This window comes from Phyllostomus hastatus, unplaced genomic scaffold, assembly GCF_019186645.2.
Source record: "Phyllostomus hastatus isolate PE091 unplaced genomic scaffold, TTU_PhHast_1.1 phas_scaffold_385, whole genome shotgun sequence".
NCBI classification, from domain to species: domain Eukaryota; kingdom Metazoa; phylum Chordata; class Mammalia; order Chiroptera; family Phyllostomidae; genus Phyllostomus; species Phyllostomus hastatus.
In genome coordinates, this window is record NW_025334026.1 from 7,666,820 (window position 1) to 7,683,384 (window position 16,565).

The 16,565-nt window shown below is 38.8% G+C and overlaps 1 protein-coding gene across 1 annotated transcript in view; it reads left to right on the forward strand.

Annotated features, from left to right (window-relative positions):
* The window catches only part of LOC123806514 (S-adenosyl-L-methionine-dependent tRNA 4-demethylwyosine synthase TYW1), a 181,116-nt gene that overhangs the window by 87,749 nt on the left and 76,802 nt on the right, over positions 1-16,565 (forward strand). Inside the window, exon 11 of the mRNA XM_045819700.1 lies at positions 11,073-11,182. Within this exon, the coding sequence (XP_045675656.1) occupies positions 11,073-11,182 (110 nt within the window). The remainder of the gene's footprint in view (positions 1-11,072; positions 11,183-16,565) is intronic.

The window sequence follows — 16,565 nt, forward strand, 5'->3', positions numbered from 1 at the left end:
GCATCCTATTCTGAGCATGTTTAAGGCTTTCTAAACTCACCCATTTGTGTGAGCCCTTTTTAGTGCTCTGCTTCACCACAGAATCTGTCATCTCACACTCCCAGGAATTCATTCAGCTGTCTGTTGTTTCTCTGAACTGTGCTCCTTTGATGCAGTCATCAGGTTGTTATTTGTCTACTAAGATCTAAGTTAGGTTTCTCTTATAAACTTTTATTATTAAGTTTTTTAAACATAACCAAGGTGAATAGTATAATGGATGTGCATTCTATGTGCATTTATTAACATATTAGCAATTGTGTTTCATTCACCTACCCTAGTCCTCACTACTTTGAGGTAAATTCCAGCCATTACATTGTTTTATTTTGTATATACTTTAATTGACAGATAATATAAAAATAAGGCCTTTAAAACACAATATAACCATAATACCATTAGCCCACATTTAGTTCTTTACACTCATTCCCTTTTCTGGTTACCCAGGGATATAGTGAAAACACTGAAAAGCATTTCTTTAGACATTTTCCTAAAATGTCCAGATAGGGCAAAATCGCTATTTTTCTCCTGTGGGGAAGCATGGGAAATTTTACAATGTCCGGACACATTGTTGATTTTTAAATCTGCAGGAGTTGCTACTGGCATCTAGTGGGTAGAGGCCAGAGATGCTCTCAAACATCCTATAGTACACAGGGCAACCTTCCACAACAAAGAATTTTCCAGTCCAAAATGTCAGTTGTGCTGCATTTGAGAAATCCTGCATACAGTGGTTCAAAGGTGCTTTTTTACTAAAGGGGACTGCTGAAACATGGCAGCATTCAAATTAAACGATACATCAAATCTCTTTTTTGGTGGTAGGGTACGTGCTTAGAAAACTGTAAAAATATTTTAAGGTGAGAGCTTGCAAGCAATAGATATATGGTTATGTGGTTTGAAGTATTTGGGTCACATAATACTTAGCTTGTAGGAGAGATAATCAAAGTGCTTTGTGTACTAGTTCTCAATATTTGACATTTTATAATCTCTTAAAATTAAAAAAATCCAATTTTACAGTCTTTTCTTATGATTGTGGACAAAAGTAGTTATTTTTTTGAAGGTCAAGATTCAAAGGAAAGTCCTGGTTGGTGTGGCTCAGTGGATTTAATGCCGGCCTGCAAACCAAAGGGTCACTGGTTCCATTCCCAGTCAGGACACATGCCTGGGTTGCAGGCCTGGTCCCCAGCAAGGAGTGCTAGAGAAGCAACCACACAGTGATGTTTCTCTCCCTGTGTTTCTTCCTCCTTTCTCCTCTCTCTAAAAATAAATAAATTAATTAAGAAAAAGATTCCGCCCTGGCTGGTATAGCTCAGTGGATTGAGCACGGGCTGCGAACCAAAGCATCGCAGGTTCGATTCCCAGTCAGGACACGTGCCTGGGTTGCAGGCCACGGCCCCCAGCAACTGCACATTGATGTTTCTCTCTCTCTCTCTTTCTCTCTCCCTTCCCTCTCTAAAAATAAATAAATAAAATCTTTAAAAAAAAGATTCCAAGAAAATATCAGGAGTTAGTAGGTATTACCCCTTACCTGTATTACTTGTTTATAGCCAATAATGCAGTTCTTCAGTTTCTCAAGCAACAAATTTACGCAGTTTTAATAAAATACAAGCAATATGCTTAACAAATTTGTTAATGAGAGTTTAGAAAGATAAAAGTAAATGGGTTTTTTATTTACTATGACTTCCAGTAAAGAAGTACTAATACAACAACTTTTAAAATTAGAATTCATCATCTCTTTCAAAAATCAATAACATAATAAGGATATCAGAAAAGGCCTCATAAAAATCGGTATAAATGCTTATATAAATATTTTTCTTTATTTTAGCAGGTTCTTAAAATAGCTCCTGAGCCTCAGTTTCCTAGCTCTAAAACAGTAACACCTTCAACACAGGGTTGCTGTGGGGCTTAATTACTGAGTTTGTGCACATGAAAATGTTTTAAACTATAATATGTTGTACAAATATGTTTTCCAAAATGAATTTCTTACTTCATTTTGATAATATGGGAAGTAGATAGCTATAGACGGATAAAATATTTCCTACTAATTCTCAGAAAGAGGTGTTGAGTGTTATGTGTATAAATATTCCAAATTTACTATTGTATGTCTCCTATTTCTGTTTAAGTGAAAACTGTACTTGGAAGTTTCACATTAAGAGTTTCATTTGTGTTTAATAAATAACCTGATTACAAAAGTGGGCAAAGTGTTAGAAATACATGAAAATTAGAAGCTGGAGGAACTGGGTGATCTGGTCCAACTGCCTCTGTTTGATGACATGCTGAGAGGTGGGCTGAGTTGGGCAACTTCAGCACTGGGGGAAGGCAGGACTGGGGTCTTTAAAAGAAAAAGTGCAGGGTCTGTTGTGAGGATAGGGGAGGAGTTGTTCTTCTGGGCAGGTGCCTGGGGATTTCAGGATGTGAGCCAGGACAATGGGTTAGGTGAAGAGCAGGCTGTTTCCAAGTACTGGAGGGTTAGTCTGACCACCCTCCGTTGTGGCTTGTGCCAGGTGTCTGTTGTGCGCGGTGGGGGAGTTTTGATTAAGCCACAGGCCACCAAGTGAGTCGGGAAAACTGAGTCATAGGAAGTCCAGAGGGTGAGAAACTGGCCGGACTGGATCATTAGCAGTCTGGTGGGTTAGGGAACTGGACTCTTTCACAAAGGATCTGACTAGACAGTTCTCCAGAGATGATATAAAAATGCCCAATAAATGCACAAAGAGATACTAATAATATCCAAAAACTGGAAATAAATATCTATCAACTGATGAATGAACAAAATGTGTGTGCATATAACCGATGTAATGTTATTTGACAATAAAAAGGAATGAAGTACTGATACATGCTACAACATGGGTGAACCTTGACGACATGATGCTAAGTGAAAGAAGCCAGACACAAAGACCACATACTATTTGATTGCATTCTATTAAATGTCCAGAATACACAAAACTGTGGAAACAGAAAGTAGGTCAGTGGTTGCCTAGAACTGGGGTGATGTGTGGATTGAAGAGTGATAGCTAAGGGGAGAAGGGCTTCTTTTTGGGATGATGAAAATGTTCTTTTGGGGATGATGAAAATGTTCTAAAATTGATTGTGGTGATGCATGCACAACTTTGTGAATATACTAAAAGCCATACAATTGTACACTTGAAATGGAATTTTATGGTATGTGAATTATATTCAGTAAAGCTCTTTGAAAAAGTTTTACTTGTCCTGAGTAGTAAGCATCAGTTTTTAAAGTATGCTTTAAATGTATTTTGAAAGGTCTCCCTTGCATACAGTGAAAAATTCAAAATATACAAACAATTATACCATGAAAATGGGCTTCCTTAACATTCTTGTTCTCTATCAGTTAGGTTTTCAGAGATTTTCTACACATATGCAAACCAATTTATGTGTGTGCATCCAAATGTGTGTAGGAGGTGTGCATGTATACACACACAAATGGCAGGATAATTTGCAATGTTCTATGTCTTGCTTTTTTGCTCCTACTTTATAAAGATCCTTTTACCTAGCTGGCGTAGCTCAGTGGATTGAGCGCGGGCTGCGAACCAAAGTGTCGCAGGTTTGATTCCCAGCCAGGGTATATTCCTGGGTTGCAGGCCATGACCCCCAGCAACCACACATTGATGTTTCTCTCTCTCTCTCCCTCCCTCTCTCTCTCTCTCTCTCTCTCTCTATCCCTCCCTTCTCTCTCTAGAAATAAATAAATAAAATCTTTAAAAAAAAGAAAGTAAAAATTTTAAAAAATTATCTAATTTCTTAAAAAAAAAGATCCTTTTATATCAAAGTGCATAAAGATTTGGAACTAGATTTTTATCTGTTAAATTAAATTATTGTTTGGAAAGCAGGAGAAAAATATGTTTAAAGGGACTTTTGTTTTTAAAGTGGTAAAGAAAGAACACTTCCCAACACGTTTTAAAATGCTAGTGTAACCTTCATAACTGTCCAGAGAACAGCCTGAAAAACAAAAATGCAGTGCACTTTCACTCATGAACGTGGGTGTAAAATCCTGAACAACTTACTGAAATATTGAGTCCAGCATTGGAAAACAACGGAAGGTCACAACCAAGATGGGTTTAACTTTTGCAGATGCTATTTTTAATTGCTGTTATACCTGGCTGTGTAATTAATACTTTGATATATAAAGTGTTTTTTAATATTTTATTATATATATTATATACAGATCATATCAATTTATATATCAATATATAAATACAAATTCTTATTTCCTGTGTTTCTAACAATGTTTAGTGGTTTAAGGAAAGAAAACTTTTTCTTATATGAGAAATTGCAAAGGTAGTATATAGACTTCCAATATACCCTTCATCCATCTTCCCCTAATATTAACCTTTTACATTACCATAGAACAATGATCAAAACAAAGAAATTAACATTGATACAATACTATTAATTAATGTGCAGACTCTTTAGATTTTGCCAGTTTTTCCATTACTCTCATTTTTCTGTTATGGGACCCAGTTCAGTGTCCCACATTGCATTTAATTTTTGCGTCCTTAGTCTTTTGCTGTTTGTAACAGTGCCTTAGTTTTTCTTGTCTTTCACGTCCCTGACACTTTTAAAAAATATTGGTCAAGTGTTTTGTAGACGGTTCCTCAGTTTGGTTTGTGAGGCATACTTTTATGAAATTGAGATTATGGATTTTATGTGTGTGAAATATATGCTGTTCTCAGTACAACATATCAGAATGCTCATGCTGTCAATTTGTCTTATTCCTGATGATGTCCAAGGTATGAATAGGAAGAATTATTTTTAGTTGTTGTTGTTTTATCCAATAGATAGCCAGTTGTTCTGGCAACATTTATTGGAAGACTATTCTTTCTCCACTGAATTGTCTTTGCACCTTTGTCAAAAATCAATTGACAGTTTATGTGTGAGTATGTTTCTGGCCTCTCATTCTGTTTCTGTTGATATATTTGTCTTTCCTTAGCCAGTATCACACTGTGTTTTTGAAAGTATACTTTATTGATTATGCTATTACAGTTGTCCCATTTTCTTCTCCCCTTTATTCCCCTCTGCTCTGCACCCACACTCTCACAAGTATTCCCCCACCCCCCTTAGTTCATGCCCATGGGTTGTATATATACGTTCTTTGTCTTCCCCATTTCCCATACTATACTCAACCTCCCCGTGTATTTTGTACCTGTTTTTGATTCTTATTCCCTGTACCTTTTCCCCCATTATCCTTCCTCCCCGACCCCACTGATGACCCTCCATGTGATCTCCATTTCTGTGATTCTCTTCCTGTTCTAGTTGTTTCCTTAGTTTGTTTTTAGGTTCAGTTGTTGACAGTTGTGAGTTTGTTGTCATTTTACTGTTCATGTTTTTGATCTTCTTTTTCTCAGGTAAGTCCCTTTAACATTTCCTATAATAAGGGCTTGGTGATGATGAACTCCTTTAACTTGACCTTATCTGGGAAGCACTTTATCTGCCCTTCCCTTCTAAATGACAGCTTTGCTGGTTAGAGTAATGTTGAATGTAGGTCCTTGCCTTTCATGACCTGGAATACTTCCTTCCAGCCCCTTCTTGCCTGCAAGGTTTCTTGTGAGAAATCAGCTGGTGGACTTATGGGCACTCCTTTGTAGGTAACTGTCTCCTTTTCTCTTGCTGCTTTTAACATGCTCTCCTTCTCTTTAATCCTGGGTAATGTAATTATGATGTGCCTTGGTGTGGATTTCCCTGGGTCCAACTTCTTGGGACTCTCTGAGCTTCCTGGACTTCTTGGAAGTCTATTTCCTTTGCCAGAATGGGGAATTTCTCCTTCATTATGTTTTCAGTTTCTTGTTCTTCCTCTTCTTCTTCTGGCACCCCTATGATTCAGATGTTGGAATGTTTAAAGTTGTCCCAGAGGTTCCTAAGCCTCTCTTCATTTTTTTTTTAATTCTTGTTTCTTCATTCTGTTCGGGTTGAATGTTTATTTCTTCCTTCTGCTCCAAACTGTTGATTTGAGTCCCAGTTTCCTTCTCTTCACTGGTGATTCTCTGTATATTTTTCTTTATTTCACTTTGCATAGCCTTCACTTTTCCCCTATTTTGTGACCTCCTCAACCATTTCTGTGAGCATCCTGATTACCAGTGTTTTGAACTCTGCATCTGATAGGCTGGGTGTCTCTTCCTCACTTAGTTCTGTTTTTGGAGCTTTGATCTGTTCTTTCATTAGGTCCATATTTCTTTGTCTCAGTGGGCCTGAGTTTTGTTAGATACTTCTTTTATTTGTATATCATATGGGTTTTCAAAAAATTTTATTCTGTTAATATGCTAAAATACAGTGATTGATTTTTGGATGTTGAGCCAGTCTTGTATTTCTGGGATAAGCTACTTGTTGTGATATATTATCCTCTTTATATGTTGTTGGATTCAATTTGCTAGTTTGTTTTTTTCTGTTTTAGATTTCTATGTCTGTGTTCATGGAAAGATATTGATCTTTCAATTGTATACTGGGGATATCTTTGTCTGTTTTTTTTTTTTTATTTCAGTAATGCTAACCTGGGTCTTATGTTTTGAGTTCATTTGATAATCTCTGTCTTTTAATTGGTGAGTTTAAATCATTCGTATTGAAAGTGATTTTTGGTATGGTTTGATTAGAATCCTCTATCTTGCTGTTTTCTATTTGTTCTCAATGTTCATTGAAAAATTTTTTCTTCCTCATTTCATGTAAATTAAGCATTTTTAGTGATTTTATGTCCATTCTTGGCTTATTATGTGTACATCTTTAAAATTTTTTTAAAGGTTCCCCTCAGGTTTACAATATACATCTTTATTTAATCAGGTCTACCTTCAAATTACATTGTTTCATTTTATGTGTAGTATGAGGAATTTACAAAAGTATATTCCCTGTTTCTTTCTACCATCCTTTGGCTATTGTTGGCATAAGTTTTACTTTTGCATGAGCCGTTAACATAACATATCAGCACTCTTAACACACAGTATCAGTTAGTTTTAGGACAATGAAGAGCAAAAAGGTAAATTTTATTTTTCCTTAGTTTTCTTTTTCCCAATATGCATTATTTCCTTCTATAAATTTAAGTTTTTACCTAGTATCATGTTTGTTTTGCTTGAACAATTTCCTTGAACATATATTATAACGTAGCTTTGCTGACAAGGAAAATTACTCAGATTTTCTGCAGAAGTCTTTAATTCTCCCCTTTTGAAGGGTATTCTCATAGGGTATAGAATTCTGGCTTGACACATTTTGTTTGTCTGTTTCCTTTAAGCAGTTTTCTCAGGTGTCAGTATAGGCTTATCTGCCTTATTTGTTTCCTGATGAGATGTCAGATGTAATTATTATCCTTGTTCCTATGTAATGTGTCTTTTTTTCTTCAGCTCAAAAGATTTTCCCAGTTTGTTTGTTTTCATCAGTTTGGCTTTGATACTTTAGTTTTTTTGTTTTTTTTTAATATCCTGTTATTCCATGAGCTTCTTAGATTTCTGGTTGTTTCTCATTAACTTTGGGAAATTGTTGGCTATAATATTTCTACTATTTTGTTCTCTTTGTTTTCCTTCTGGGATTCCAATTATATGTATTTTGGACCTTTGATAGTGTCCCAGAGCTCTTGTCCTTTATTTCATTTTTGTGGGGGAGGTCTTTGTGTAATAGTTGGCTTACTTATGTTGTTATCTTCAAGTTTTTTGACAATTTCCTGAGCTATTTTTAATCTGCTGTTGAACCTTTTGAAGGCTTGTTGTTTCATAGTTAGCATTTCTATTTGACTGTGGTTATAATTTGAATCTCTGCTGAATTTACCCATCTGATCCTGCATGTTGCTGACCTTTTTTTAAAGTATATTTTATTATTATGTTATTACAGTTGTCCCAATTTTTCCCCCTTTGCCCCCTCTACCTGGTACCCCCCTCTCCTCCAGCAATCCCCCCATTTAGTTCAGGTCCATGGGTCATGCATATAAGTTCTTTGGCTTCTGCATTGCCCATAGTGTTCTTAACATCCCCCTACCTATTTTGTACCTACCCAATTGTGCTTATAAATACATATACCTTTTCTCCCAGTCTCCCCCTTCCCCTTCCTAGCTGATAACCCTCCAAATGATCTCCATATCTGTGATTCTATTCCTGTTCTAGTTGTTTGTTGAGTTTGTTTTTGTTTTTGTTTCTTAGATTCAGTTGTTGATAGTTGTGAGTTTGTTGTCTTTTTAAAGTTCATAGTTCTGATCTTTTTTTTTAGCTTTTTAAAAAGATTTTATTTATCTATTTTTAGACAGAGGGAAAGGGTGGGGGAAAAAAAGGGAGAGAAACATCAATGTGTGGTTGCCTCTCATGTGCCCCCCACTGGGGACCTGGCCTGCAACCCAGGGCACATGCCCTGACTGGGAATCAAACCAGTGACCTTTGGTTCACAGGCTGGCACTCAATCCACTGAGCCATACCAGCCAGGGCAATTGACTTTCTTTTTCTTAACATTTCATATAATAGTGGTTTGGTGATGATGAACTCCTTTGGTTTTACCTTGTCTCATAAGCACTTTATCTGTCTTTCCATTTTAAATAATAGCTTTGCTGCACAGAGTAATCTAAGTTATAGGTCTTTGCTTTTCATCATTTTGTATACTACTTGCCAGTCCCTTCTTGCCTGCAAAGTTTCTTTTGAGCAATCAGCTGACAGTCTTATGGGAACTTTTTTGTAGGTACCTCTCTCCTTTTCTCTTGCTGCTTTTAAGATTCTCTCTTTTTCTTTAACCTTTGGCAGTTTAATTATGATATGTCTTGGTGTGGACCTCTTTGGGTTCATCTTGTTTGGGAGTCTCTGTGCTTCCTGGACTTGTATGTCTATTTCCTTCACCAAATTAGGGAAGTTATCTTTCATAATTTTTTCAAATAAGTTTTTGGTTTCTTGCTATTCCGCTTCTCCTTCTGGCATCCCTATGATTTGGATGTTGGCTCTTTTGGAGATGTCCCATAGTTTTCTTATTTATCATCATTTTTTTGAATTTTTGTTTCTTCATTTTGTTCTGGTTGACTATTTTACCCTTATGTTCCAAATTGTTGATTTGAATCCCAGCTTCTTTCTCTTCACTGTTGGTTTCCTGTGGGTTTTTCTTCATTTCCTTGAGTATAACCTTCATTTCTTCCCTTATGCTTTTGCCATATTCAGTGAGATTTGTGAGCATCCTGACTACTAGTGTTTTTGAGTTGTGTGTCTGATAGGTTGGCTATCTCAGCATTAGTTAATTCTTTTTCTGGGGTTCTATTCTGTTCCTTCATTTGGACCATATTTCTTTGTTTGCTTATTTTGCAGCCTCCCTGTGTCTGTGTACTAGGTAGAGCCGCTTTGATCTCCTGTTTTAGGACACCTGTTAAGTTGTATGCGCAGAGCCTTGGGTATTCACTGAGGTGGGGGGGGGGCTACCTGCTTCACTGCTTTGTGACTCCATCTTTTAGGGAGGGGTCGATGAGGGGGCATTGCTGCTGCTGAATGACTCTTGGGGGCTTGCCTGGCATTTGTCCCCTTTCCAGTCACTTCACCCACTTCCCATATGTGACTGACGCCCCTCCAGCTGCTGTCCCAGTTGTAGTTCCCAGAGTGGGTGGATTTGCACACATTTTGGGCTCTCCTGAGAAACCAGCTGTTTCTTTTGCCACCCCAGTCCTCACTGGATTTACAGTTAGAAGTTATGAGGCTTTATTTTTCCTGGTGGTAGAACTGTGGGCTGCACAGTCTGGCCTGAGTCTGGGATTGCTGGCTTACCAGGTGTCTGCCTGACTTTCATCCCCACACGTGACTGTGGTGGATTCCGCTGGTTTCGACTCATGGCCACCACACTGCGTCCTCTCCACCCCTCTCCCCGTTTCCACCCTTTCTACCCATCTGGATGAATGTAGCTTCTTTAAATCCTTGGTTGTTGAACTTCTGTACAATTCTGGGTGACTTTTGGCAGTTCTGGGTGTTTTTTGTTTTTAAGTTAGTTGTGTTCCTTTTAGTGGTTGTACAATGAGGCAAAGTGTGTCTACCTACGCCTCCATCTTGACTGGAAGCCTGATTTTTTCTGTTAGGGCTTTTAACATATCGATCATAGTTTAAAAAAATTTTCTAGCCCTGGCTGGCATAGCTCAGTGGATTGAGCGCGGGCTGCGAACCAAAGCATCGCAGGTTCGATTCCCAGTCAGGGTACATGCCTGGGTTGCGGGCCATGACCCCCAGCAACCGCACATTGATGTTTCTCTCTATCTCCCTCCCTTCCCTCTCTAAAAATAAATAAATAAAATCTTAAAAAAAAACTATGTTACCTCATAACATTAAAAAAAACTTTTCTGTCAGATAGTTCCAACACATGTCAAAAGAGTTATTTTTTTTATTGCTTTCTATTGGAGGTGTGTTGTTTTTCTTGCTTTTTTGTATACCTTATACTTTTTTGTTTGAATTGGGACATTTATTTAGTACATAAAAGACTGAGGTAACTTTTCTGCATTTTGAGACTGGCACACCTTTTCTTTCTGTGAGGCCTTTCTTGTTGGAGTTAATCTAGTCCAGAACTGGGCTTGAGTTAAGGTTTGTTGTTTCTGTGCATACCCTCAGTATATCACTGGCTTAAAATTCCTTTAGGCTTACCTTGTATAGCATGGAGGCAGGTCTGCCAAAGGTTTTTGTTTTTTTGTTTGTTTGTTTTTTACTCATTATCTGATACATCCTGAGCTTTAGGTCTTCCCGCTGCACAGCCTCTTAGGGAGGGTCTATGACTATGATCTTGCAACTATTCTGGCAGAATTCTGCTGTTAGTTGTTATTAGATAGATGCTTGTTAGCCTAGTAGTGGGTGGCTAGGAGTGAGGGGTATACGTTTTGTATCATTATGATTAAACCTCAGTCTCAGCCAAGCACTTCTCTGTTCCCTCCTCTCTGTGAGTTATCATGACTTAAGTTTATTTCTAATTAAATAATAAAGTACAGCTATAAACAGCTAAGATTTCAGGGGGAAGTCAACTCTGGTTTTATGATTTCATTAAGTATTTCATAGTAGATGACTAGCTGTGATCTTGTTACAGAGAGTACTTTAGCACGTTTGCCTTTTTCCTAGACACCACACCAACCCAGTGGGCACTGAGTGGCGGTGGAAGATGGACCAGCCTGAACTGATCTTAAAGGAAGCCATTGAAAACCATCAGAACATGATCAAGCAGTTTAAAGGTATTTACCTTTTTTCTATACAAAGAAACACTGATAACCTGAATTAAATTGGCAGAGGAATTACCTCTTTAGCAGGATTTTGTCCCCTTTGGCAAATTTTTCTATAGATATGTGTAAACTTTGTAGATATAGTACATATATTTGACCTTTTTAGGTTTTTTTTTTTTTAATTGATTTTTAGAGAGAGAGGAAGAGGGGGAGAGAGAAACATTGATTTGTTCCACTTACTCGTGCATTCATTGGCTGATTCTTACATGTGCCCTGACCGGGATCAAACCGACAACTTTGGTACATTGGGATGATGCTCCAGCCAACTGACCTACCCAGCCAGGGCCTGGTCTATTTTGTGTTTTACTTATAAGTTTTATGTCCCATATGATGGAAGAACTAAAAAACTTAATTTAAAGCTTACCAATTTATAGTATAGTGCTTCAGCCTCTAAGTTCTGCCTGGGAATGTGTTATCATCCTCCCTAAAAACTTTTGCTTTGCTCTGTTTTCTTGAGCACAGAGCAGCCTATGAATGGACTGAAAATTTTAGATCATGGGGAAACTCTTAAGTAATGTCAGATAGTATTGGGAAAGTGTTTTAAAATAAATGCCTTAAAAAAGGAGGGCTAATATGATAAAAATTTCCTCCACATCATCTGTAGGATGTAGTAAAATTCTGCCACTCAGTTTCCAGAATTTCCTGAATTAGTTGTGTCTCATTCTGAAAGGTATTTGACTTGACTGGAGGTTACTGGTCCTCAGGTTTTAGTGTGCATCAGAATCATTGGGAGGGCTTGTTAAGACAGACTGCTGTTCTCCTTCCCCAGAGAATGATGCTGTAAGTATGAGGTGGGGACCAAGAATGTGCCTGTCTAACAGATTTCCAGGTGATGTTGATGTGGTTCAACTGGGGACCACACTTTGAGATCCTCTACTGTACATAGATATGGGGGACTTATACGGTGGTAGCTTTATAAAAACAGCTGTAGACGATCAACTGAAATTTGTTTGGTTCTGATAGATCTCTGTGCTTCTGTCTCTACTTACCACTTTAAGTCCTTGTCTCTTATATTCTCTTTTTCATATGCAACAATAAAAAAATGAATTCCAACTAAGGTTGTTTTAATACAGGCACTCTTGGGGTGCTAACATCACATCTATAAACCCTAGTAATTAGTCTTTTGAAGATCAGGGGATTCTTCTATGCAAAGAAATTTGTTCTGTGAGGTCACTGCTTCTTGAGATTTTAATGTTTCTGATGTTTTATCTGATACCACTAAGCAGTTCTTCCAGTCCCAGCAGACACTGACTGGGTGCCCTACAAATTTAACTCAGTTCTGACACTATCTGGAAATAGCATTGCGCCCCACAGGTTAAGGGTTTAGTCCTACAAAACTGCCCCTACTTTAGAAAGTAGTTGCAAGTCCAGGCTGTTAACTTGTGCTTCTGTGTGACTGGCTGTAAATGCGAGGTTTCTACAACCTCCTTCTTAGATTTGATTAATTTGTTAGGCTCACAGGACATTTATGGTAAGTCCTCATTTAATGTAGTTGGTAGGTTCTTGGAAAGTGTTACTTAAAGTGAAACAATGTATAATGAAACCAGTTTTATCATAGACATTGAGATAAGGGAGAATTAAGTTCCTACAGCATATTTCTGGTCACAAAAACATCACCAAACCTCTAAATAAAAATGCAGAACACTTCTATTATTAAACATTGAAATAAATGTGAGCTATACATATATTTGGAAAAGATTAATTAAAACAAGTAAGAATTATTTCCCAACCTGCGTATTCCAATTCAGGGTCACAAGTGGCTGTATCCTCTCCTAGCAGCTCAGAGCACAAGGTGGGAACTCAGCCTGGACAGGACGCCTTTCCCCTCACTCCCACCCACACCCCCGCGGCTGAGCTGATGTAGGCATGCCAGTTCACCCACGTGCACATCTTTAGGCGTGGGAGGAAACTGGAGTCCCAGGAGGAAACCCAGACATGGGGAGCAGGTGTAAACTCCACACACACAGTAACCTCAGCAGGGAATCAGGGTTTTTTTTTCTCATCAAGGTTATAATGAAATGAAATTATGTTATCCGAGGACCTGCTGTACTTATGTTTATTATAAGGGATTTTAGAGAAGATATGTGTGAACAGCTAGATGAAGAGGTTCATGGAGTGAGGCCTGAGAGGGCTCCTAGCCCAGGAGCTTCTGTCCCCATGGAACTGGGGTGCACCACAGCGTTCACAGGGGCTCCGTTCACTAACCTGAAATGAAAGCTCATCAAATCTTGTTCAAGAGTTTTTACAGAGCTTAATTTGTAGTACCCTCTTTCCCTTCCCACAGGTCTGAGGGTGTGCCTAAAATTTCAGTCCTGTAAGCATTGGTCTTTCTGTTAACCAGCCCTATCCCTAAGCTGTTTAGGAGTCCTTTCCTAAGTTGGCTCATTAGCATAAACTCAGGAATTCTCAAAGGGGTTCCCTATGAATTACAAAAGACTCTCCTGTATCTCAGAAAATCCTAAAGGTTTTAAGAGCTTTCCAGGAACCCAGAACAAAAACCATATGTATTTGTTATTATACCATGGTACTTATTATTATTATTCTTATTTCTTGTGAGAGATTGAGACAAGTAATGCAGATAACAATTCATGATCAGTAAAATGTATACTCAACAATTATTCCCTTATTTTATTCTTTATGAATTTTCTAGGGAAAGTTTACCTGTATATACTTGTGTGTGTCTATGTGATGTAATTTTGTACATCTGCAAAGATGCTAATTAATATTTTAATAGTTCCATCTTGACTTTTAGCCTCAAACACTTTTTTAAAAAATAAATTACTTTCTCTTATTTGGATAAAGCAGTATTGTTACAGAACACAACAAGGGGGGCCTGGGACGATATACTATTACTGAAAGAAGCCCCCGGGTCCATTATGTCCACCGCCCAAGGAAAGACGTCTCTCAATGCCAGAGATTTGTGAAAAGGAAAGGAAATGTTTATTTAATGCTATACAAACTTCAAGTAGTGACCTAATGTCTCTATCAAAAATCCTAAAGTCCCTTAAAACACCCATAAACAGACACAGTCCTTCCTTCCTTCCCCCTTTGCCCAGTACCGTATCTCAGGAAAGGAAATAGAAGTCCATGGCTCAGGCAGTCCTCTGGTTCTTCCCAGTTAGTACTCCATCTCGACTGGGAGACCTCCCTGGGTTCCCGGCACCCTCAGCTGAGTCTCCGGGATCTCTGCTAAAACCAGGTGGTGGTTCCCCTTCTAAAGCTGTGGGGGTCCCCACTCTGTCCAGGCTGCGTGGTTCTCCCTATCTGGGATGCGGGAGTCTTCACTCTCCTAAAGCTGTGTGGCTCTCTCTCCAATGGCCGTGATCCTCTCTGCACCTCCACAGCCACATGGTTCTCTCCTAGGGCTGCGCATGGTTCACCTTCAGGGCTGTGCATGGCTCTCCTTCATAAAGCAGCATGGTTTTCCTTCTCAGGGCCGCCAAGTCTGGGTTTTAAATCCCCACGGCCAATCTTCCTCTGCAGCCTCATTTCCGACTCCTCCCACACTCGGCTTCACATGCCAGAACTCGTATCCTTCCAGCTTTACTGGGCTGCCATCATGAGTCTGGGCAGGCGTGGCCCCATGTCCTGGACTCAGTCATCTCCAAGCTCCCACGCAGGCGCTATAACTCGGGGGACCTGCCCCCCCAGTTACATCTTGGTGGGGAAATTACTTCCATTCCCCTGGCTCAGGGCATGGCCACAGCTATTTAACATATCTATGTAACCAGCCAAAGGCCATAGATATGTTAAATGACCACACCAGAGCTTAGCTGCAAGGCTGTTGCTATGCAAAACAGCTCTCAATGGCCCTGCTCCATTTGTCCCTTCCCCCAACCCACACCCTGGGGGGTGGGGATGGAGACATCTTAAAATCTCCCGGATACCTTAAGTTCTGGACCCCATTTCCAATGCCTATCTGGGGTCCCCCCTCTTGGCTGCACCCTGTAACAGTATCTCTTATAGGTCTTTTGGAAACTTACATGAAACTTTGGTAAAGAGCAAGTAAGTCTCCACATCTGGAATTTGATTAGCTTTTCTTAGACTATTGTTAACTTAGTTAATATTATTGATTGTTGACCCTCAAATAAACTGTATGCCTTTTAAATAAATTTAGGGCAAAGTCCTGTTTTCTTTTGGATAGTGTAAAAGAGTTCTCCAGAGAGACAGAGTCAACAGAATCTTCTGTTGGTTGGTGTGTGTGTAAAGAGAGAGAGAGGGATCGATAGAGAGACTGATTTAAGGAATTGGCTCATGTGATTGTGTAGGCTTGTTGAGTCCAGCAAAAAAAAAAAAAAAAGGAAGAAAAAAGATGTGGTGGGGTAGACAAGCAAGTTGGAAAATGAGGGAAGAGTTGCAGTTGAGTCTAAAACTGTCTGCTGGCAGTATTTCTTTTTTGCTGAGGGAAGGTTAGCCTTTCTTCTGTCAAGGTTTTTGACTGACTGGATGAGGTTCGTCTACATTGTGGAGGGCGATCTGCTTTACTGGTGAAGTCCACTGATTTCAATGTTAATCTCATCCAAAAGACACCTTCACAGAAACATCCAGAATAAAGTTGAATCAAATATCTGGGCGCTGTGGCCCAGTCAACTAGATTCTTAAAATTAACCACCACTGATAGTACTATCAGAAGCAGGCAAATGCCAGTAATTTTATCTTTATAGTCTAGGAAGTGTATTTTGGTTTAGTGCTTATGAAGCAACATAATTAGAAGTTATGAGCATTTTTGACAAGTGAGAAAAGGGAAACTGAGACAGATGGTTATGCAGCCTGAAAACTTGGGCTTCGTGCTGCCTGTCACTGCCAGAACCAATGAGTACAGACAAGGATTGAATCTTTATGGGCGCTTTATTAAAATGCTGGCAATCTGAGAAGATGGCAGTTTATGTACCCTAAAAACTGCCATAACATCTCATCTCAGGCCAACTTTTTTATAAGAGTAAGAAAAGCGTAGGTAAGGAGTTTAGGAAAAGGTTAATCAGATAAGAGTTGTCCACTTGGCAATTTTTCTGGTATTTATCTACTGATCAGTAATTCTTTATCTGCATCACTGGACATTCCCTCACTGGATCTCAATGTCCCAGATAGCATCTAATGGCTTGCAGGACCCCTGGGGCACAAAGGTTGAATTGCTTGTTGACCTCCTAAAGTCATGTTAGGTCATGCATTCCAGATCCTGGAATAACAGCTTTCCACATGCACTAATCAATTAAGCCTATCACCTTTAACTAAAGCTAACATCTTTTAACTTTCAGTTTCCTTATCAGTTAGACAAATGGAGCCAAACAATTCAAGCAATTTACACTAGAGAGCACATAGTTTATACCTCTCTTTC